Source organism: Oryza sativa, chromosome 6 (genome assembly GCF_034140825.1).
Source record: "Oryza sativa Japonica Group chromosome 6, ASM3414082v1".
In the NCBI taxonomy this organism is placed as follows: Eukaryota; Viridiplantae; Streptophyta; class Magnoliopsida; order Poales; family Poaceae; genus Oryza; species Oryza sativa.
The window spans coordinates 11,075,858-11,101,026 of record NC_089040.1 but is presented as its reverse complement, the minus strand read 5'-3'; the positions used below and the strand labels follow the sequence as shown (position 1 = coordinate 11,101,026).

General features: G+C 40.5%; 1 protein-coding gene and 2 long non-coding RNA genes across 5 annotated transcripts; 1 reads left to right on the top strand and 2 right to left on the bottom strand.

The window, feature by feature from the left end:
- Positions 1–281: 281 nt before the first annotated feature.
- LOC4340803 (uncharacterized) lies at positions 282–2,563 on the bottom strand. Of its 3 annotated transcripts, none has more exons than XR_001546932.3 (6): positions 2,389–2,563; positions 2,204–2,337; positions 1,918–2,028; positions 1,724–1,808; positions 1,558–1,621; positions 282–589 (listed from the first exon to the last, which is right to left on the bottom strand). It is a non-coding gene; the product is annotated as an uncharacterized lncRNA (long non-coding RNA). The 3 variants fall into 3 exon arrangements; XR_001546930.3 differs by having other exon boundaries at positions 2,204–2,319; XR_001546931.3 differs by having other exon boundaries at positions 2,204–2,319; positions 2,444–2,563.
- A 3,468-nt stretch (positions 2,564–6,031) lies between these two features.
- LOC107275675 (uncharacterized) lies at positions 6,032–8,073 on the bottom strand. The gene has a single exon (XM_026026411.2). It carries the CDS (start codon positions 7,786–7,788, stop codon positions 6,148–6,150), a length of 1,641 nt encoding a protein of 546 aa, XP_025882196.2. The 5' UTR covers positions 7,789–8,073; the 3' UTR covers positions 6,032–6,147.
- A 655-nt stretch (positions 8,074–8,728) lies between these two features.
- On the top strand, positions 8,729–14,381 carry LOC136357057 (uncharacterized). Its single transcript, XR_010742086.1, has 4 exons — positions 8,729–9,159; positions 9,239–9,363; positions 9,448–9,724; positions 13,810–14,381. It is a non-coding gene; the product is annotated as an uncharacterized lncRNA (long non-coding RNA).
- The last annotated feature ends 10,788 nt before the right edge of the window (positions 14,382–25,169 follow it).

Sequence of the window (25,169 nt, the reverse complement as noted above, 5' to 3'; positions counted from 1 at the left end):
CCTATTGAGAAAACTTGACTACTAAGAAGAATCTTTACAGTGTCACGTGATCTGATCAGTAAAGCAATAAAGCAACTTGGTTTGCAAGAATAAAACACTTCGGGATTTTTACACACAAACAGATCTATCAAAGAGAGAAGAGAAGGAGGAGATGGAGATGGAGGAGAAGAATCAAATACAAGGAGAAAGAGGAAAACCAATCGAAAAACCAATCAGCATGTTAAATTCATAACAAAAAAAAAACTTCTAGACTTAAAAACTTTACAGAAACATCACAGAACTTCACAGAAAACATCTGACAATTTTGTATTGCATATTTGAACAGATCTGAGAAACTTAAATGGTATCAATTTCTGTACTCAGATGTATGAATTCAAGACATAATTCTGAATTTTTTGAACTTATATGAATTCAAGATATAATTCTGATTTTTTTTCTGAACTTATATGTCCAATCTGAACTTTAGTAGCAGTATAGCTTCTTCCAGTACAGTCTCCAGGACAGAGAGTAATTTCAGATTTCAGAGATGAACAAGTATAAGTTACTTGTCCACAATTAGAAACACTACGGCAAGCTTCTGTTCAGTCACCTAGAGAGGAAACAAAAGGATGATCAGACAGAAAAAAAAATTCAAATACACCACTCTCTTTACATTACTCACTTGCTGATCAATGTCAGAGACATAGATGGTTACAAAAAAAGATGACAATTGTCTTAAGCTAGCATTTTGACTATTTAAAGTACAATTGTCAGGAAACTCTTAGATTGCAATCTAGCATCCTTAGGCAGCAATGAAATACAACTTCAGATTATTTTTTTGCTCTTCAAAGAATTCTAAATTCAGACCATAACTCACTGAGAATATTCAGAAAACAGACAAATCATTGCATATCTACTGATTAGCAGGAAATTCAGAAATTCATAGCACAACAAAATCCGAATAACATAATGCATTACAACCTAAAAATAAACTAAAAATTGCTACAAGTTGCCATAAACGATTCAAATCACTATATTGAGAATATTCAGCAGCATTCTAAATTTTTGTTGTTAAATTACAGTCATTTTGTACAAGAATTACATAAAAAAAACACTGTAATTTCAATACTAAAAATATGTAACTAACATCTTGTAGACTTGAGACTTTACAGAAACATCAAAGATTTAGTATATGTTTGATTCAGTTTATAGAATCTATAGAAACTGTTAACAATATAGAATCTATATAATCTATCAAGTAATCTGTCTTACAATAAGTAGCAGTACAGATTTAAAACCATTTTTGAACAACTAGGAGAACATATGTGCAGGTGCATTTCAAAGAATATGTACTGCATATGTACTGTATTCAGAACAGAACTTATATCAAAATTTGGATTTCAGAGAATTTATATTACAGCCAAAGTCAATAGCAAAAATGTCAAAAAATTCAGAGTATATCAGATTTAGGCATGTACCTAGAAAACTGCACAAAGTATATCTATATGTCAAAGAATTTATATTACTTATAAATGGGGAGATTTTTTTTTCCTGAACTTCTGATGTGCATAATCTTACCTTCACTGTACACAATGCCAACAGCCTTCATTAGACCAGGAATAACATGAGGCATGCCAATTGCCTGCAAGGTAATTAACCAAACACCCAAGTTAACGACTGTACCTACATAATCAAAAACTCCCTGAAAATTAAGCAAATGTGATTCTCCAGTTTCAGTACCGACCGATGCAACTCCGCCGGCTCCACATCCTGAGCGACGCAGTGGCTGCGAGTGTCATCACCGTGTACTTGTCCTCAATTCTGTCCCACTGCATGCAAATACCAAATGGTTCAAGTGGTTGGTCAGACATAATACTCAGGTTAGTACACCTTGACTAATACTGTATTTCAGCTGAGAGGAAAGCAATGTTTATGTACCTCCTGTTTCAAGGCGTTGATGAACTCGGTCGTCTCCATTATTGGCAGCCAGCGGCTTGGTCGACGCCTCCCAAACCGCCATGGTCACCACATTCCTCGCAAGCCTTTCGCCTGAAAAACACCGTGTCAATCAGCACAGCCACACTCCATTTCCACAATCCATGGCAGAGCTCGATAGAATGAACAGATCAAGTTGGGAACAAGCACTAACGAGTCACAAGAAGCACCATAAACCGAATCAGCTCACAAATCAGCTATCAGAACAAATCAAGTCCACAGAGAATACCTAGATAACGAGGGAGCTCAACGTCTCGGAATCGAAGAAGAACCTCAAATCCAGTCAAATTAGTGGCTCACAAATCCATTTAACGACGAGGATTTCAGATAATAGAACTCAAATTCCTGTCAAATCGCATAAAACTACTTCTCAAAATGCATAAAAAAGAGCAAATCAGCCAACAAAAAACTCACCAAAACGGGCACAGAGATTCCAAGCTTCCAAAATAAGAACCTCGCCATAGATTACCACTAAGATCGAGTAGGGAACCGAAGAACAAATCGCCTCAGAATCGTCAATGGCATCGCCTCTCATTTCGCGTCGACGGAGGGAGAATTTCTCTAGGAGGGGAACGGTAAAAAGCCCATCGAGCTCATCCTATTGACTAGTCATAATGGGTTGTAACCTGAGGACCCGGTTAGCGAGCACGAATCGCAAGCAAATCGCACGGTCCAAAAAACGAACGATGCAACCCTCAATTTTCTGTCGACAGACAGGTAGCAATTCCACTAAAAAAATAGTTTTGTGATAATTTAGTTACTAAACATGTTGTGAAACTTTATCTTAAATACTTAGTTTTATGATAAATTTGATGTTAAATATGTTGTTTTGTGATACAACGAGTTAAATATGTAGTTTTGTATAATTTAATGTATCTGCTTTTTTTTATTTTGAAATTTACTCGAAAAAATAATTCTCGTGCGATCCATCGTCATCAAATTCATCGTATCCCTGGACGGGCAGACGGCTCGAACTGCCGATGTGTCAGTCCCTGATCATCCGCCCCGCGAATCGACCTCCCACTCCCAGCATCTCGCTCCCCCTCCAGCTTGCCGCAGCCCGCAGCGCGAGCCCTCCCCCGATCCCCTTTGACCTACCGCGGCGCCGCCCACCTGCGCCGGCATTCCGATCGGCTACCACCCGCCGCCACCACCACCACCACAAGTGCCGGCGGCGGCGGGAGCATACAAGGCCATGAACCCATGATGGTTAAACTCCTCCCTTGGCCTCTTCGATTCATCCCCTCGCCTCGCGCACCGATGGGGGAAGGGGCAGCCGCCACCGTACACGTTCTGCTGGCTACGCGAGAGTCGTCACAGGTGAGCTACTCGCCCTAATTAATCGCTCCTCCTTTTCATCTCCTTCCTCCTGCTCTGTCCTCGGCTGTTTGTAATTGCATTGTTCATCAGTGGTGTACCGCTTCACACATTCGTATGCACTAACCCCCTGCATTTTCCTCACAGAGGAGGCAAATTATATAGTCGATTCGATAGATTGTGCCGAAATAGCCCAACGAATGTCACAAACTTACTACTACTGTTACAGTTTCTTATCTGTTGCTTGCAACCCTGACTAATTTTCAGTAGCCTGTAAGAGAACAATGTTTCTTATGGATTATCTTGGGACATAGTCGCACATGTTTCTTATAAATCAGTTAAAAAACAACTGTTTAGCCTCCACTTATCTGTTTCTTGTACATGACCTTTGTGTTCTTTATTTCTGATCCATGTGCATTGCATTCCAGTACCAGTTATTTGTTTCGTCCCGTCTTAACTGATACATACATCCGACTATTTGCAAATGAAATAGCAAAATCTTCATGAGGTTCAACCACATGGATGCCGGGCCAAAGTTCTTCATGATTTCCACTAGGCCCTGGCCATTTGTGAATTTACACTATAATATATCATGTAGTTGTAGGTTGTTCCCTCATTCAGACTATTCAATTGCTTCTGGATCGATGTTCAAAGTACATTGATAGTGAATGCCAGCAGAAGTGGATTATTTTTAAATGACCAGCAGAAGTTGATAGTTTTTACTCTTTAGGATATAATGAGATGCACTTCTCTCCTCTTCATTTCTTTGCAAAATCAGCAAGAATTATATTTGGCAGCTCTTTTTGTACCCATTATATTGTATACAATCACAACTTTAGGACTGATCTATGGCCTGTCTAGATGTATGCAAGATCATGAATCATGATAGCTGAGTCCTGGATGCAGGAAATTTTGCACTATACAGAAATATGTTTTGAGGTGTAGGGTTGAGCCTGGCTATGGCCCCCACTTCACATCTGGTCCATGTGGTGTTCAATTTTGTATATATACACTTAGTTATGTTCATAAAGATGAACTAAAATGGGTCGCCTGACCCTTGCTCATCCCTAATCACATATCTTTGGTCTTCATTGCTGATTCCATGCTTGGACTGAAGTGGAGACCGCACTGGGCTGAGGGGACGAGCAGAAGACTGGGCTGAGCTAGGTTTGGGCCCAGGAAGACAGAAATTTTATTAGAGAGATAAATAAACAACAATTGTTCGTAGTTTTTCATACTTTATAAGCAAGTGACATATGTTCACTCCTCTATAAGATCCTAGCCATTAAAATCACTTTTATTTTGGTACTGACAAACTTTTCTAAAGAAATGTTACGGAGAAAAACCCTTCCAGAAAATATGTTAACTTTTAAGATTGAAAAGATATCAATTGCAGTTCAAAAATGGGGAAACACCAAATGTGTGGTGGTGGAGTCGAGTGCATGATTCCACCCACTAGGATTTAAATATTAGTGCCCACATATATTACACACACATGGTGTACTTTCAATGGGAATTTAGTGAAGTCAGGGATTTGTCGCTGGCTCCTTCTCTTTGAGCATGTATCAGGGGGTGCACTTATGGGTTTGTGAGTGTTGTGTGCATGCTTAATGGTGTGTATGAGACTATCAATGTATGTTTTCCATGTAATAGCAAAAATATGCAGTTCAAAAATATCACAGCCAATGGTTTTAAAAGCATCGCCTAGGCGTCTGAGCGCCATCAGGGATCAGAGCGTCCCCACCGCCTACCCTTCTACACGTCTTGGATTCTAATATATTGTGAAATCAGGTAGACACGGGCAAGGTGGGGGGGGGGGGGGGGTCAAGGGCGCATGCGCTGTAGGGAATTATGCATGCTGGGAAGAAAATCGCGTTAAGATAGGATGGAAATCGCATGTGCGACAATTTAGGGAGAGGGAAGGGTGAAAGATGGAAAGAGAATAAAGAATAGGACGGGCAGAGATTGGAGAGAGAAGAGGGGGAAAGATGGAAAGAGAAGATGGTTGTCTCCCTCCTGCTGCTCCCTTCTTCTCTAACGGATCTGTCTCCCTGCTCTTCCTCACCCCTTCATGTTCTTCCTCTCTTTTTTGTCTCATATATGTCTAGTATGCCTCTTGTGCCTGTGTGTAAGGCGTTGCCTTATCCTCGCCTTAAACGCTTAAGGCGTCGCCTAGGCAATTGAGCAGGGGTCGGTCACCTTGCCTCGCCTTGTCACCTTAAGAACACTGATCACAGCAGCGAACTGGACCATTTGAAACCCTCCAACATGTTTCCATATCTCCCCCGAAAAATATTTCCATACTGTTAGCACACAAACACAGGTTTTGGGCTAGTTTTTCATTTCCATCAGCATCAACCTCAACCATGGATGGTTTGGATACATATATATGGACTAGTGGCTTACACCCTAAGCCACAAAGGTAGCTTACACACTAAGACATATGGACTAGTAGCTTATATCCTAAGGCACCCAAGTATTTTCCAAAATAGATACTAAGCATATATTAAGTACAAGACTTAATCTGTCACATACTTTTGAAAATTTGGAAAAGAAAAATCTGTTTTGGATTCTGAAAATGGGTAAGGGCTTTCAAAAAATACAGAGTTAATTAAAGTCCTAAAAATTTTAGAAAGCACTTAAGTTAATATGTATAGCGATTTAACTTTTAACATTTGTAGCTCTTGTTTGATTTATGGGCTGTTAATGGGGAGATAAGAATGAAGTAGTAGCGTGATTGAGTCTGACTTTAACCAGCTAATGATATATTGGAACATAATGCATCCGACTAAACAAAGAAAGCATGGATGGATAGAATTACAAAGCACACTAGAACATCTAAACTCCCTAACTTGACTATCTGGGTTGGTCTAACAGTCTGTGCTGATCATTTCTTTTCCTTTGCAAATATGACCAAATCTTGTGAATTGCAGCAAAGCCTAGTGCACCTATAACAAACACGACGAAATATCCAGAAGACTGCAACCTCATTCTTGAGCCAGCCATGTAGGCTAGTAGGAGGCCAAGTAAGTCCAACACAATCGTTATGTTCATCACATTAAGTGACCATGCCTCCCCCAGCAGTTTCTCTGGTAGCAACAGGATGATAACAACAATGGATGCCACAAATGAAGTAGAGTTGCTGTAAAAGAAGATGAGATAACGGTATCTTTTTTTGTCATGCATAACTGGGTTACCTGCTGCATGATCATTACTATTTCCCTGCCACACACCGCCGGGTGGGTTGAGACCGGCCTGGTAAGTAACACTTGCAGCCAAGACTCCTAGCAGCATCAAGTATTTGCGTGTGGCATGTTTCTTTTTTGATTTGTCCTCTTTCTTGGGAGACTCTGTGGCTGTTTCTTGTTTTGCTCTCTCAATAGAATGTTCTAATCTATTTTGTTTGGCTTCACCCTCATCTTCTATTTCAGAGGACTTTCCTGTGCTGTCATTTTCTTTTAACTTAGTGGACTTCGCTGTTATGTCATCTTCTTCCATTTCTACATCAGATTTTGTCCCAGTAGGCTTCACTGTTTTACTGTCTTGTTTTGTGATATCCTCATTTTGTGTGCCAGGGGACTTTCCTTTTTCTGTATCTTCTTTGTTATGTGACATGATTCTTTTCTGTCTCCAATAGGAATATATTAGGAGTACGATCATAATGAAGAATACCAACAGCACCAAACCAAAGATATAGATGGATGTTTTCAGGTGCTGAGTGCTTCCAGCAGCATAGGCACACAAAAGCGCAAACATGCCTACCGCAGTGCAAACTGAGAGAGCATAACTTCGTATGGCTGGCCTGTACAGGTTCGGATTCACAAGGAGTATAATTAGGGCAATCGATGACATGAAGCTCATTGAATTGCAGTAGAAGAAAGCCTTATAACGGCGTGGATAGTTGTAAAAGAGGACAGGGTCACCTGCATGGTGCCCAAACTCATCATCCATCAGCCAAAATCCGCCTGGTGGGGTCAACCCAGCTTGGTAAGTAAGTGTCACACACAAGACAGCAAAAAGGAGCAACCTCTTGCGTCTCTTGTCCTCAAGTTTCCGGTCCTTCTCCCTGCCTTCCTTTCGTATGTCTTCATCTTCGAGCGTGACAAACAGAACATGAATAACCACATAGATTAGGACAGCTCCAGCCAAGGCAATGACATAAATGGATGTGGTTACATCTCGGCAGCTCCCAGAAGAGTATGCACCAATGAGGCCAAACAGATCCAATATCATGGCAAACTGGAGTACGCGGAGCTTGAGTATAGGCTTATACTGGACCAAGATGATGATGACCAAGGACGCTGCGAAGGCTATTGAGTTGCAGTAAAAGAATACCCTGTAACGTTCTGGTTGCATGGATAGGAGTATTGAATCGCCAGCCTCATGTCCGTTCCAGTTGTCCTGCCAAACACCACCAGGAGGGACCAGTCCTGCTTGGTATGCGACGGTTGCTACAAGGGTTGAAAGCAGTACAACAAGAGATTGAGCCTTATCCATAAAATCTGCATTTCTTGTGTTCTTCTGTGCTCCAGCATTGCTTGTCTTCGTCTCTTCACCACCATTGGTTGTGGTTGGCTGTGCTCTAGCATTGCTTGAGACAGACTCTGCACCACCATTGCTTGAGACAGACTCTGCACCACCATTGCTTGAGAGAGACTCTGCACCACCATTGCTTGTGTTTATCTGTGCTCTACAATTGCCTGTGCTCGTCTGTTCTTCAACATTGTTTGACCTGGTGATTCATGAGCCATTGAGCATGCAAATTTAAGATGGAATTACAGATGGCAATAATATTTGGAAGCAGAAAAAGCATTCAATACCTGTCATTTGAATATGTCTGACAGGATATAATCGCCTTGAGGACAATAATGCATGCAAGAACGGCAAGAACCAGACTGCCCACATAGATGGTAGTGTCACATTCTCGGCTGCTTCCGGTGGCATAGGCCCCCGCAAGACCGACAAAAGCGATAAAGATGTATGCTTTGAGCACAAAGGTCCGTACTGGGCTGGTTTTGTTCTGATTCTTGCCCTTGAGTAGTGGGATGACGAGCTGCTTGTCTAAGAGCAGCATAATGATGAGCAGGGACATGACAAATGCAATAGCATTAAAGGTGAAGAATGCCTTCAGGCGGATAGAATGGTGTTCCCGCATGACTGGGTCACCTGCAATGTGGCCCTCCTTGCTGCTGTCCCAGTAGCCACCAGGCGCGCTCAACCCAGCCAGGTATGTGATGCTCATCACAAATGTAGCAAGAAGTAGCAGGAGCTTGCGGCGTCGCTCTTTTTCCTCCTCTTTGTTTATCTCCCCTTTGCCATCAGCTGATTCCAGTTGCCCCTTTGCTTCCTTCTTTTTGCTATCACCTGGTTGTGATTATCCTGTTGCTGTTAGGAACAGTTTATGATCTCTGTCAAATGTGCATTAGAGGCATTACCTGTGCATCTGAACAATTGTGATTTCTCAGAGAATGAAGTCAGCACAACTTGAACAGCCATATAGACAAAAATGGCGACTAACACGCAGGCATTCTTGGCTTTTAGCACACCCCGGCTGGTCCCAGCAGCATAGGCCCCCACGAGGCCAAGCAGATCCAGCATCATGGCCACCCGCAGTGGGATCATGGAGATCCATAGCTCTTCCTTCTCGTGTACGACGGCAAGGATGAGGATGAGGATGATGACCACAATGGACAAAGCAAATGCAGCCGCATTGCAGTAGAAGAAAACAAGGTACCGGGGATAGTACGTATCTCGGATGATGGACTCACCGGCGAGGTGCCCGGCCTCGGTATTCTGCCAGACACCCCCCGGCGGGTTGAACCCCGCAGCATATGTCACCGTGGCCACCATAATGGCCAGCAGCAAGAGGTACTTCCGCAAGCAATACTCCAATGGTCTGTGTTCATCTTTGGATTCCTCTAACAACTGCTGATTCGCCATTTGCTAGCTGGGGAGCAATGACAGAAAGGAGGTGCCTCAAGGCGTCAATGACTCTATGCCAAGCAGGTGCTTCACCATGCATACATTAGCTTAATGGAGGCTGGCCATGGGCAGACCTTTCTTCCAATCCTTGTCAGTTTTAAAAGTGTAGTTGTTTTTTTTTAAGGAAACAAGTGATGTTGATTCGAGCTCATCTTGTTTATTCCTTTTTATCAGCTTCTCATGAATCTGTCTACGATCGGTGGAGGCACTTGCGTATTTTATATGGTCGTCTGATACGGACTTATCTATACTTTATTTGACCTGAAAGACTTGGGAGTTTTGGTGTTCTTCTGCAAAGATATACTACTTTCTGGAGTCTACTAGATATCCAACTCCCAAGTCAAGATCTGATTAAACTGTTGGCACGTTTCTCTTGCTACTGTTTTGCAGGTTGAAAGCTTCTATTGTAGCAACGGCTACTCCGCTACTGGCTGCTCTTTTTTACTGCGAGGCAAGTCACACAATTCCTATTAACCCAACTGTGAACTATCATGTTTCCATTCCGGTGCTCTATTTCAGTATATATGCTAGTTGTAATGTTTATGATAGAAAGGACACATATGGAAGTGTTTCTTAATTTGAACTTCGAGAATGCCATCAAAATTCATGTTTGATAAAATGCCCACTGTCTTAAACTTCAGCTTTACAATTAATGGTGAAACATGAGCCATGCATGTGAATAGAGTTTGATATACAGTCCACGTGTAGTTGCTTTCTGTAGCTGTGTCCTTTTTTACAGCTGAGATGTGCTACCCAACATTGGATTCCACGAGTTTACAGTTTGTAATAGTCCAGGTTCCAACACTGTAAAGAATTGAGATGGACCTAGTCATCATATCCGATGCATATAGCAGTACATTGCCTTGAGTCCTTGTCATTGGCGAGAGTAGAATTCTTTAGATTACACGATAATCATGCAAGCTGGATCTGTCATGTAAATTTAATTAAGCTCGATAGATATGTGAAGAATTAGCTGGAACAAGTACCTTAACAAAAGGTAGCAAGAATAGAAAATAGAAAAATTGTCCGGAGAATATTTGTGTAACTATAAAATAGTTCTGGATAGAAATTAATAAAGAGACTCACTAAGAAATTATTTTTTGGATATATATTACTCCTTCCGTTCCTAAATATTTGACACCGTTGACTTTTTTAAACATGTTTGACCATTTGTCTTATTCAAAAAATAATTATTAATTATTTTCCTATCATTTGGTTCATTGTTAAATATACTTTTATGTATACACATAGTTTTACATATTTCACAAAAGTTTTTGAATAAGACGAACGGTTAAACATATTGAAAAAGTCAACGACGTCAAATATTTAGGGATGGAGGGAGTATAATATTAGAACTCGTGATTACCTGAACTACCTTTTCAACTGTCTGACTGATAAGAAAGGAGTTGTTTGTGAAGTTGTCGTTTTCATACGGAGTATTCTGAAATATGTGTGATCCCTAACAGTAACAACGTGTTATTACTAGATCACAGTGACATAGAAATCTAATTGCTCTTAAACGAGGTAACAGCATAGTACTAGCTAGTAAAATTTTATTCCTTGTCGTGCGAGCCTGCCAGTAGGTGTAAATTTTTATTGCTTGTTGTATTACTGCACACAGGATTCACACCCGCCTGAGTTCTCCCCCAGGCCCCATCCATCCTCAGATGATACCTGAACTAATTAAATTTTATACATAAGCAGTAGTCGTTCTTAATCTATCTTATGTAGTATGAAAACCTGAACTTTGGTCCAATGCCCACTCAAACAAACAAACGAAAAAAAAAGCTCTATAAAATCGAACATGGGTCAAATTTATCCAAATAAACAAAAAAGAAGCTCTATAAAATCGACAATGAGTCAAATTTATCGTGTCTATCATTTGTAGGAAAAAGTACACTTTGACTCCCTCAACTATGACCCGAGTAAAACCAGGTATTTCAAAAGTGGTGAAACCCGTGTAAAACGACTACTTGAGTAGTATAGTAGGTGGTTTCATCTGATGTGGCCATTTAACCCTAGTCAACATACTGAATCAGCAGACGATTTTTGACCGCACGTGCTAAGGTGGTGTTTGGATCCAGGGACTATGTCACATCAGATGTTTGAAAATAGATTACTTACAAAACTAATTGCATAAATAAGAGCTAATTCGCGGGACATTTTTTTAAGCCTAATTAATCAATAATTAGCACATGTTTACTATAGCATCACATAGGCTAATCATGGATTAATTAGGCTCAATAGATTCGTCTCGCAAATTAGTCCAGGGTTATGGAATAGGTTTTATCATTAGCCTATGTTTAATACTTCTAATTAGTGTCCCAAACATCCGATATGATAGGGACCAAAAATAAGTCCCTGGATCCAAATAGGGGTGGTCTAAGTAAGCTGCGATTTCGATTAAGGATGCTTGCCTCCCTGGCCCTCTCTCAGTCTCACACTTGTTGAGTTGTGATCCAAATTCATTTGCACTTAATAAAGGCCAGCTTCTGCCGTAGTGGAGCGGAGGCCCATCGCCGGATGGTGACAAACTGAAACAGTCTCCTCGTCAATGGTATAAAAGGTTTGATTCATTTATGTTGTCACATGGCTTTAAGAGGTCTGAATTTGATAGCTGTGTGTATATTAAATTTGTTAATGGATCACCTATATACTTGCTGTTATATGTTGATGATATGTTGATTGCTGCTAAGAGCAAGGAACAAATCACTATATTGAAGAAACAGTTAAGTAGTGAGTTCGATATGAAGGATCTTGGTGCTGCTAAGAAAATTCTAGGTATGAAAATCACTAGAGACAGAAATTCTTGTTTGTTATTTCTTAGTTAGCAAAGCTACATTAAGAAGGTTCTTCAGCGTTTTAACATGCATGATGCAAAGCCTGTTAGTACTCCTATTGCACCTCATTTTAAATTATCAGCTTTACAATGTGCTAGTACTGATGAGGATGTAGAATACATGTCTAGAGTTCCATATTCTAGTGCTGTTGGTTCTTTGATGTATGCCATGGTTTGCTCCCGTCCAGATTTATCTCATGCTATGAGTTTGGTTAGTAGATACATGGCTAATCCTGGTAAAGAACACTGGAAAGCTGTTCAGTGGATTTTCAAGTACCTCAGAGGCACAGCTGATGCTTGCTTGAAGTTTGGGAGGACTGATAAGGGGCTTGTTGGATATGTGGATTCAGATTTTGCTGCAGATTTGGATAAGAGAAGGTCACTCACAGGTTATGTGTTTACTATTGGTAGTTGTGCTGTGAGTTGGAAGGCAACATTGCAGTCTGTTGTTGCCCAGTCTACCACTAAAGCAGAATACATGGCTATTGTTGAAGCATGTAAAGAATCAGTTTGGCTGAAAGGATTGTTTGCTGAGCTTTGTGGAGTTGATTCTTGCATTAACTTGTTTTGTGACAGTCAAAGTGCTATATGCCTCACTAAAGATCAGATGTTTCATGAGAGGACAAAGCACATTGATATCAAGTACCATTATGTTCGCGATGTAGTCGTGTAAGGTAAGCTAAAGGTATGCAAGATAAGTACTCATGATAATCCTGCTGATATGATGACAAAGCCTGTTCCTGTTGCTAAGTTTGAGCTTTGCTCAAGCTTAATTGGTATAGTGGTTTATCCCAAGAGGCTATTTGGCGCCGAAAGTGTTTTTTTGTCTTTGTTGTGTTCAGGGTGAAGGATTGTTTCATGCTACAAGAAGAAATTTGTCTCAAGGTGGAGTTTGTTGAGTTGTGATCCAAATTCATTTGCACTTAATAAAGGCCAGCTTCTGCCGTAGTGGAGCGGAGGCCCGTATATATACCTCTTGTAAGCCGTCGTGCGGCGTTGTAACCTCACCCCAGAAATAGTGAAGATATTTTTGCTGGCTGGCGCCTGTGGTTTTTTCTCTCCTACTTTAAGAGGGTTTTCCACGTTAAAATCTCGTGTCTTCTGTGATTGATCTATAGTTCTTTATTGTTTGTTTGCCTATCGTTTCCTAACAACACTTCCTAACGACCATAGCCCTAGACCGCAGAAACCTGTGGATGCATGGGAGCAGAGCCTGATCTCCTCTTCCTCCTTCCTTAGCTTGGTACTAGCCATTGTTGTCGTGTCTGTCAAGGGGAGTAGAGGTATGGATGTGTGTCTGAAACTCTGAATATTGTGTTGTCTGAAACTCTTATCTGAAAATCTTGTTGAAGAGATCTGAATATTGTGTTGTCTGAAACTCTGAATATTGTGTTGTTTCATATTTATGAATGAAATTGAAAAGATCTAGGAAGGGTGATGCTAGCCATATGGTGTCATTTATATTGTGTGGTAGTAGTTGCAGCAGCAGTTGGGCTATGTCACAGCGTGAGTACTTGCACTGATAATCTATATTACATGAGCCAAAAGAAGTATTTATTACTAATTAAGAATAACAGTGTACACACAAATTAGGAAATACGTTGATTCAGCTTTCTTGCATCCTTGTGTCTGTGTCTTTGCTTGCATCAGTGCATATCATCTGTTATGTAACTTGTGCATGTCTATAACTGTGACAGGTCAAGAAAGGTGCGAGCGCCTTCAAAAATGATCCTCTTAAGCACATTGACCTTCACCAAGCGGTGTTCAGTGGGCGCACCGTTGTCGGCAACCACTCGGCCGTCACGGGGGCTGCCCCAGCGCCGCACCGCAAGGAGCAGTACAGTGCCGCTTATAGACCACCGATGCCATCTCCATCAGCACCACCGACTGCAGATAGGGAGGCTTGCAGCCCTGCGAGAGCAGTCCATGCAGAGCCGCACAAGGGAGGCAGATGCCGCTAAGGCTAAAGGGCTTGAGGCTTGCTTGGAGTTGGTGGAAAATGTTGGGCACCGTACTGGAGGGCTAGTGTGGTATGATACTTGTCGTCTTTTCCGTGATGAATTCCACTGCCACTGTTTCGTTTGCCTCCAGGACGCCGCAACTCGCCTAGAATATATCTCTACTCGTGGAAACGGAGCAGATTCCTCATCTGGTGGCACGCATTAGTTTGTACCTTGTACTTCCAATTCACTGTCAATTGTGCAGTGTGTTGTTTTAAAAATAAACATGTCATTATGTTTATCAATTTATGCGTGCTAACATTTGCTACGAGGTGCTGTCCAACAATTGCGGTTTTATTACTCCATTTGTGCAAATTGCAAGTATTTTTTTCTACATATCCGTGCATGAGTTCCGTCGCTGGTGGATCGAGCTGGACAGGAGGGCACATTAGCAGCAACGAGGACGATACCATCAGTGACATACTAGCCGCTAGCATTGAGATAAACGAGAGAGCACCAAGAGAATACCGGTTCAAACCGAAATCAGTTGGATGGTGGAAACGATGGCAAATCGAAGCTAATGTTGGGCAATTTTCCGGCTAATTGCAGAACGGATACACAGTTTACATGACCTCCCGATCACGTCGTACGGCCTCGAAGGAACATCCAGGGTATGTTCACTAGAAAAACTTGGGATTTTCTTGTACACTATGGCTGGAAATCGTCCCTGCAGAGATGCAAACAATCGGTGGATCCGCTCCAACTCAACAATGTCTATTTACTTCCACCAAGTTTTGGTGTCTATGAACGACCTGGCTAGGAAAATTTTGAAACCAATGGATCCCAACTTCAGTGAATATCACCCTTTGATTCTTAACGAACGTTGGTTCAAACCATTTTACCAGTCAGTGGGTGTTATTGACGGCATGCATGTTTCAGTTGTGACTTCTTCAGCCAGGTTTATGCAACACAAGAATCAGCACCACATAACGATGAAAAATGTTCTAGTCATATGTGATCATGACGGGAGAATTATTTTCTGCGTTGCTAGATGACCAGGATCGGTTCACGACCAAAGGATTCTGAACGAGGCAGTGCAGTATTACCCCGACGATTTCCCACGGCTACCGTTTGGTGAGTTCAATTTTTTCCCTAAAATATTTGAATGGCATATGTTACTACATTTCAAGCTTGACTTGTAAAGCAAAAAAAATATTCTCTCACGTTAAACAGGAAGGTATCTACTTGTGGACTCTAGATTTCCTAGTAGGATGGGATTTCCTGCACCGTACTCACATGTATGATACCACATGGATCAACTTGGTGATGATAGAGCGTCGCCACCCGAAGGATGAGAAGAGACATTTAACCATTGACACTCGTCGTTGCGAGGTATCGTTGAAAGAACATTTGGTATCGTCAAAAAAAATGTGAAAAATAATGAAAGAAATACCGTATTACCAGAGGAGGGTGTTGCCACACACATTTCATACGTGCTGCTTTTGCTCTGCACAATTTCAGGTTGGATAGTAAGGATGTGAACTCCTGTCAAAATAATGCTATGTACAACGGCTATCCCGTGCCGCTGCAGAACGAATCGTTCGATCAAATGTACTATGCAACAAATAGCAAGCAGGCTATGAGCACCTTGTGTGACTGCATTGCCGATGAGGCCTACTATCGCTATCAGTAGGTGCTAAGTGACCCACATGTTATCCCTAATGCATGTTACGTCTGTTTTTATTAGTCCCGAAGAGTTTGTATGGTTTCAACTAGTAGTGATTTATGTACGGTCTAGTCAGTAGTGAGATTTGAATTGTGAAATTCAATTTGTGTTGTCTTTAATTATTATGCATGGATTTCGCATTTCAGAAGTGAGCTATCTTATAAATTGGGATTTGTATTATTCTGTGTTAATTTTTTTCATATTATTTGCAATATTACAATAAGGCTTAAATTTGTGTGGTGATTTTCATAGTAGCACCGAAAAAGAGTACAAATTTATGTCATCAGTTTCACAATAATTTTGATGCACTCATTTTTGTGTCAATTGTGTGATAAATCATTTCTTCATAATTGTCTGTCTAGTAATATTTTCGGCAACAAAAATAATCATTTTCTTCTCAATATATTGCAAGAACTCATAACATCTTATCAAGAATAAATTCTTAACAAATACAACAGACTAATGACATGGTTTAAGATGTTACATCGCATAATTACGAAATTTAAACCATATAAATAAATGTTTCATTTCATTAATTCTTTTTTCTCTTTGCAAGTTTGCATTACAAGCCTTCCGCTTATCGTCTGATATAATTGCCCTTCACAAAATTATTTCCTTTTCAATCAAGCGACGATACGCATGTGCGTGTAGCAAAGCCTTGCGCCAAGCCGGGTCATCGCCTGCATCTTGACGGATTTTGTCGGCGGGCAAACAGCGTCGTCGATGCCTTCCCCGTCTGTCTGCCATGAACAGTGCGCAATAGTGCATCCACAGTACCAAAGTTCCTAACCGCAAAAATGAGTTGCCAACTAGTACTTACATACTACAAACGAAGGCCCGGTCTAGTTCCTAACTTTTTCTTTAAACTTCTAACTTTTTCATCACATCAAAACTTTTCTATATACATAAACTTCCAACTTTTTTCTTTAAACTTTGAGGGCCTCTTTGAATCAAAGGATTTATATAGGAATTTCATATGATTCAAATCATATAGAAAATTTTCCTATTTGGCCATTTGATTCAAAGGATTGAAGCTTTCCAAATACTATGAAATTCCTATGGAATGGCACATTGCATGTGTATTTTGGAGAAAATATAGCAAGAGCTCCAACCTCTTGGAAAATTTTCTTCGAGTTTATCTCTCTCACCCGATTCCTGTGTTTTTCCTGCGCTCCAATCAAACGACCATTCCTGTGTTTTTCCTGTGTTTTGCAATCCTCTATTTTACACTTCAATTCCCATCGGAATCCTGTGCTTTTCCTATTCCTCCATTTTTTTCAACCCTGCGATTCAAAGAGGCCCTCAATTTTAGTCAAACTTCCAATTTTGGCGCGGAACTAAACACAACTGAAGCCTAAGAAATGTGATAAACTTTATCAAAATTGATCCTAAGAGAGTGACCTCAAGGAGAATTACTGAGGAGTATTGCAAGTTTATATTTGCTAACCCTTCATGGAACTGGGTACACATAAAGGCTACAGTGTAAGGAGAGATATTTGCCGATGTTTTAATTGGGAGGCTGAAGAGAACAAAGGCCTCACTGATGAAGGAAGCACTGGATACAACTAAAGTAAGATCTAATTGTCATTTGAGTATTATTCTATAGATAATAATATATGTAACTAAAGTAAGATCTAAATTGCAAATATTTCAATAGAGAAATCTTCACTTTTCAATTTAATTCAAAATTTGAAAATTTCAACTAAAACATAAAAACTTTTAATTGAAATCTAAAGCTTTCAACTAAAACTAAAAACTCAAAACTTTCTACTCTGATTTTGGAAAGTTTCCGCGTATAGCCTCAAATGTTTAGCCAAAATAACATGAAAACTTTCAACTTCAATTAAACTCGAAAACTTAATTGAAATCTAAATATTTCAACTAAAACTAAAAACCCAAAACTTTCTGCTCAGATTTAGAAAGTTTATACTCGTAGCCTTAAACGTTTAGCCAAAATCAAAAAAAACTTTTAAATTTAACGACCTTGAATCTTCGACAGAGTACATGTAAAATATGTTTAGTAACATGTCTTTATAGAGCTTAGTAAAGAAGGAAGAGTGAGATGCAAAACTGACTGACAATTCTCTGTGGAGAAGAGATATAGGGTTAAGATAAACGATCCACCAGATAAGAGAAAGTAGGAGATCTGGTTCGGTGGTATCGAGAGAAGCGGCGGCTTGCCTGGCTCGTTGAGCCTACGAGGGAGGAGTCATCAGGGAGAACAAGAGTGACATTGCCATGGAATTAGGGTCGCGCTGCGCTACATCACGTCACCACATGAGCAGTACGAGGAGACAAGATGACACTGCGTGAACTAGTATCAAGACAGTGGCGAAGCTATATTATGTGGGGAGGGGGGGGGGGGGGAGTGCACATAGACTCTCAAAGAATTTTTTTTGAGAATTAATATTATTTTTATGGAAAATCGCAAAAGTAGTGGCTAACCGGGGAAAATCGCGAAAGTAGGTCCCTGTCGAACGGGTGCAATTCGATAGGGCACCTATCGAACGACGGGCAGTCGACAAAGCCCTGTCGAACGGCTGGCGTTCGACACGCTCACCTGTCGAACGGAGGGAGTTCGACAGGGCCCACAACCCGGCGCCGCGAGGCCTGTCGAACCGGGGGCGTTCGACAGGTCCCTCCACCGACCCTGTCGAACAATGGGCGTTCGACAGGCCGGTTTAAAGCCCCGTCCACCCAGGCCGCGAGTTCGATTTGTTTGAGGACCACATCGCCAGCCACCGCCGAGAGTCGCCACATCGTCGCCGTGAGCGCCGGAGGGAGCGAGGGGAGGGGATAGCAGGCCGGAGAGGAGGCCGAAGAGGCGCCGGCCGGGAGGAAAGGGTTGGCGACGCCCTCCAGCAGTGAAGTTAAGGTATACATTAGTAATCCCTAAGTACAATGCATATGAAAGTTTAATAAAAAATTGGTTTAAGAGTTGTTAATTGTTTCGCATTGTTCGATGTTAGTATGTATGATTAGCACATATTTGTTATTGCTAAATGTTGGTAGAGGTATTTAAGTAATTGTACGGTTAAATTAGTTCTTAGTTAGTACATATTATTGATATGTTGTGTGTTAAAATAGGTACAAAGGTGTTATATTTTATTTGGATTATTAAACTAGTTGTTTGTTACTAATAGTTGTAAATTAGTACACGGCAATGTAGTATAAGTTGTAATAGGTTAATTATCGAATGATTAAATGATTAAACGTGAGACTATTTGTCATGTTTTATCAGGATGTCAGGTGATATGCCCATTCGTCTGTATTATGGCGATGCTCCTATACAAATATGTGATAGCGGGGTGGATTTGACTGTATATGCCTTCCATGATACTAGTCTGAATGCACCGGAGCATATGGGTTTGAACGACGTGTTAGGGTGGTTGTATAATATGTTTGGGGTAGATCCAGTGCACGATAAATTTGTCATAAATGCCGTGTGGCTAGTGAGGGGTCAACATGGATGGCAGTGGAGAGTAGTGGAGGTTGCGTCAACTGGGAGTTGGAGGAAGTTTGTTAGTAAAGTAAGGGAGAAAGGCTATAGTCTGGCAATAGTGGTGCAGAAGACAACATGTGTTGATCGATCGGGGGAGTCAAGTCATGCCGTGGTGGAAGAAACTCCGTTGGAAGGTGGACAAGCTGAAAATGTTTGGCGGACTGAGCAAGGTCGAGGGGAAGAAGTAGTAGAGGGTAATACACAAGGAGAGGTCATTGTTCGTGGTACTAATCGTGAGGCCAACGACTCAGACGATGAAGAACCGGATTCGCCTATGCGTGTTGATGCAGCGGAGGAGAATAAGGCGGTAGTGGATCAGATGGAAGTGGAAAACGAGGAATACCTTGCGCTTGTAGTGGAAGGAGAATATACAACACTGTGGGACAACGAAACTAACATACCCGATGATTGGACGACCATATCAATGAGTCGTATGAAGGTACCGCAGTGTTACACGATGGAGGTGTTTTCCTCCACAAGGAGATAGCACCGTCCCCCACCAGGCAGCGATTACTGACACGTTTGCCCCTCAGCCTAGATCAGCTTACAACTCAATGGTACGTGTTTATTTGTGGAATTTGAGTAACTAGTTCAATATTTTTAAAAAGTTAGCAAGTAGTTCAGTATGTCTAATAAATGTGCAATTGGTTCAACTAGTTCCTTTTCTTACATAAATGTGGAACTAATTTAGTATTTATAAATGATGTGCAACTGGTTCATTATTTCTAACAAATGTGCATCTTGTTAAATACTCTTACTAAATGTGCAACTGGTTAAATAATTTTAATTGCCTTGATTATTTGTGGAACAGGCGGAATTTGTTGAGCACGTTCACGTGGAGTCCGACACCCTGCTGCAAAGACTAGAGGCGAGACCTCCAGTCGTCAGGCCTGACGACGTGGCGAGCATCCTTCGCAACTTCCGTGCACGTGCTGCCGCACTACTACGTCGTGTCTCCTGTCGGAGCGCGGCAGATGTGGTGCAGACGTCGGGCCGACGGCCATCACCACCACTACCCCGACGTTCCAGCGTGGATCGGAGTGGTCTATCCTCTTCACGTCGCGGGTACGAAGCGGCCCACACATCTCATGGTCGTCCTTCCTTTCAGCACACCCCAGCACCGGAGTACACCAGGGGGTCAGCCGGATCAGGGGTACCCACGTCGAGCACAGCACCACCACGTCCGCAGGTATTCCAAACTCCGCCTTATGTTCACCCCTCGCAGGGAGCATCTGGGTCGGCACACTTCCCTTACATGCCAACGGGGGACAACGTGTTGAACACACCAGCATGGGGACTTCATATCACTCCGCGTGCGCCAGAGCAGGGCCACACACAGCACACATGTAAGTCATTTTAAACAATAACACGCTTTAGTTTCTAATTATATGTATCGTTACTAACTACGCCATATTTTTTGGTTTCTCCCTCTTGTGCAAACAGACGATGAGTACAGTTCGGCGTCGACGCATCACGGAATGCCTGCTTACTCCCCTCGCACAGCATTCATTGAGGACTTCTTTTCCACTGATCCTCCCCAGGGGGAAGTAGGGATGGATTACTGGCACGCAGCACCTCAGGTCACACAGCTGACGCAGGAGACAAAGGCCGGTCAGGGGCCAGACGTGACACCACAGCAGGCAGCTAGAGATAGGCACCCCCCTGATAATTTGACATATCCCACTGAGCAGATTAGGCGTAGGAAGAAGGGAGGACCTAGCAAGCGTGCGAAGGGCACTGATCGTCCTTGACTTATCTATTTGTATTAAACTTTTAGTCATTTATGTTCTGTCCGTACTATTTGAGAAACACTTTACGATTAACTTAGTACTATCAGTACTATTTCATAAACTTCTTCGGATAATTACTCAGTAGCATACCCTTCGAATGAATCATGACAAATTATCATTCAAATATACAAATAATGAAACTAAATAATTCAAATATTTTAACCAACAAATAAATACTACAATTTCTGACCAAACATTATCAAAACCCTAAATCATATACATATAACATTACAAAAATATTTTCCTTTCTTACACACTAAAATAAATTACATATTATTAAAAAAATAACTTATTACAAATAAATGGAGAACGCGACCCTGTCGAACTGCGCCAGTTCGACGGATATCCTATCGAATAGGGGCAGTTCGACAGCCCTGCCTGTCGAACAGGGGCAGTTCGACAGCCCTGCCTGTCGAACGGGGGCTGTTCGACAGGTCCTGTCGAACGGCAGCCTTCCGATCTCCTCGCCAGTCGCGCTCTGGCCGTTCGATAGGCGCCCTATCGAACTGCACCCGTTCGACAGGGACCTACTTTCGCGATTTTCCCCGGTTGACCACTACTTTTGCGATTTTCCATAAAAATAATATTAATTCTCAAAAAAATTCGACTCTCAAATTCTTAATTTCTGACTTAAAAACACTATAATGTACAGTGTTGTACTGAAATTTTATAGATTCTCAATGGTAGTGCACCTAATTATTTTGATGCTAGCTTTGCACCCGTATGAAGGGAAAGGTATATGCACTTCTCTTACGGGTACGTGTACACAAAACAATAAACCTGATGTGGCATCACTAGTATGTACTTCATCCGCTCAAAATATAGATATAGGATCGAATCCTATCTTACTATAAAATTATCCCCCACTAACTCCTTAAGCTTAACATGTAAAGATGTCACATTATCATCCACTAACAAGATGCCACATCATCATCCACTAACAATCATCACATTTAAACATCATGCAAACATGCTATATCTTTATAGGTTTTATAATTTAAGAGCTTTTCAAATATAAACATATTAAATTATCATCCAACATAATTCACATAATGTTTCAATGTATATTTTTATTACGTTTTATGATATCCTTAATCTACGGTCCAAACTATCTCCCTACTTTTTTTCTTAAATGAAGTCATACCACCTTACTTTTTACGTTTGAATCGCCATTCTACATACTATTTAAATTTAAATTATCATAAACCATATTAATTTACTTAATCTGATGTTATCTAGCTATCTTACATATTATTTTTTATTGTTATCATACTAAACTAGCATGGTGGCCCGTGCAAATTGCGCGGCTAGCATCATTATTTTTTCTCTCATATAATAGCATATATGTTTTCTCATTATATTATTCAAATATATTAAAATGACAACATAATTTTAAATTTTGCAATAACTTTACAAAACTACTAATGTGTAATATTCATATTATATTTTATATACGTGATAGTTATTAATTATTTTTAATATCAAATTTTAGTTATTTGTAAATTATATATATTCCTATATGGATTCTAGACTTGTCTTTTAATATTTCTTTTTTTAATTCTGAATTTTCTGTAAATTGTATTTCTATATAGACTATATGATTTTCTTCCAATATTATTTATTTTTATTTCTGATTTTTCATATTATATTTTATATACTTGTTAGTTATTAATTATTTTTAATATCAAATTTTAGTTATTTTTATATTATATATATTCCTATATGGACTCTAGACTCGTCTTTTAATATATTTTTTTAATTCCGCATTTTCTGTAAATTGTATTTTTATATAGACTCTATGCTCTTCCTCCAATATTATTTATTTTTATTTCTGAATTTTTATTATTTCTAATTGTATTTCTATGTGGACTCTAAACTCATCTTTTAATATTATTTAATTTTTTAATTTTGAATTTCAGTTACTTCTAAATTGTATTCCTATGTTGTCCTTAAACTATTCTTCCCATGTTTTTCTTAATTTTGAATTTTAGTTATTTGTAAATTGTATTTTTATACAGACTCTAAACTCTATTTTTAAATTTTATTATGTTTATTCCAAATTTTAGTAAGTTTTAAATTCATATATGGACTCTATACTCTACTTGTAATATTCCTTATTTTTTAATTCCGAATTTCTATTTTTTTTCTTAATTGTATTTCTATATGGACTCTATACTCTACTTCTAATATTCCTTATTTTTAATTCCAAGTTTATATTATTTCCTAATTGTATTTCTATATGGACTCTATACTCTACTTCTAATATTCCTTATTTTTAATTCCGAATTTCAGTTATTTCCTAATTATATTTCTATATGGACTCTATACTCTACTTCTAATATTCCTTATTTTTAATTCCGAATTCAGTTATTTCCTAATTATATTTCTATATAGACTCTAGTCTTCTCTTCTAATATTCCTTTTTTTAATTCCGAATTTCAACTATTTCTAAATTGTATTTCTATATGGACTCTAGTCTTTTCTTCTAATATTCCTTATTTTTTAATTCCGAATTTCAGATATTTCTAAATTGTATTTCTAGATGGACTCTGCCTTTTCTTTTTCTCCGATTAATGTGATAATTTCTAGGCCATGAGAGCGAACGTGGAGGCTCCTTTTTCTTTTCTACATGGACTCTAGTCTCCTATTCTAGTATTCCTTATTTTTTAATTCCGAATTTCACCTATTTCTAAATTGTATTTCTATATGGACTCTAGTCTTCTCTTCTAATATTCTTTATTTTTTAATTCCGAATCTCAGCTATTTCTAAATTGTATTTCTATATGGACTCTGTTTTTTTTTTCACCGATTAATGTGAGAATTTCTAGGCCATGAGAGTGAACGTGGAGGCTCTTTTTTCTGTTCCTTTAATAATATAATAGATTTCCGCAGTAATGCGCCGGATTTCACCAATATAGATAAATTTTCGGCCACATGTTTAATTGAATCGAGGGCGTAGGGAAGAATAAGAAATTTTTGGTGCGATCCACCGTCATCATCCCTGTACGGCCGTGGGGCGGGCGGGCGGACGGCTAAACCGAGAACCGGCATGGTGCGCCGCCGCCCCGCAAATCGACCTCTCGTCTCGCTCCCCTCCAGCTTCGTGGCGTGCCCTCCCCGATCCCCTTTGGCCTCGCCCCCGCAGTTTCCCCCCATCTCGCCGCAGATTTTGTTAATTTTCGCCTGCTTTTTGATCCGCCTCACCTTGTCGCGCAGGCGGGCACCCCGTCCCCCTCCTGCTCCGGCGGTTGGATTTACTCCGGCCATCCTCAGGTCAGCTACTCGCCTAATCACATCCATTAATTCCTACCCGCCTATTCGTAATAGCATTGTTCATCGGTGGTGTGCTAGTGCTACTCCCACATTCTTTGCGTTTTCTTTACAGGAGGTAAATTGTATGGTCGATTCGATCGATTGTGCCGAAATATCCCAACAACTGCTCACGGTAATTAAGCCGATTACGTGATTGTTACTACCCCACGAATGTCACAATCTTACTATATATGTTACGATTTCTTATCTGTTGCTTGCAACCATGAGTAATTTTCGCTAGCCTGTAAGAGAACAATATTTCTTGCAGAATATCCTGTGACAATGCAGAAGTTTCTTACAAATCAGTTGATGGACCCTGAGTTCCTCTCGACACTCAAGGCTGTTGTTGGCCCGATCTTTCGGTGAGTTGTGATAACTACGATTTGGGAGAAACGTTGACGATCCGACTACAACCGTACGAGACGTTGTGTTGCGCCTTAGCGATCGATACACCTCTCCGTGGGTTGTTGATCTTGCCGGTGCAGATCAACCCTATTCCTGCAAGCAAATCGAAGAAACAAGCAAGAACAAGATAAAAGCAATCTGATATTGCAAATAGGAATTTAATACAAATGATATGTTGGGGTTCCGAAGAACAAGCAGACGGACGGTCTAGCCGACACGCGCGCTGCAAGCAAGTAGCAATGGCTAAACTTTAATTTAACAAAACCCCAGAAACCCTGAAGGGGTAATTAGCTATATATAGGGGTGGGAGGACGACCTAGGGGTGCCTAGGGTCGTGCTCCACCAGCTTGGGGCGCACCCCACATGGGCCCCACCTGGGCCA

Coding starts and splice junctions, on each gene's coding strand:
- LOC107275675 (XM_026026411.2), bottom strand. CDS start 7,788: ATGGATAAGGCTCAATCTCTTGTTGTACTGCTTTCAACCCTTGTAGCA.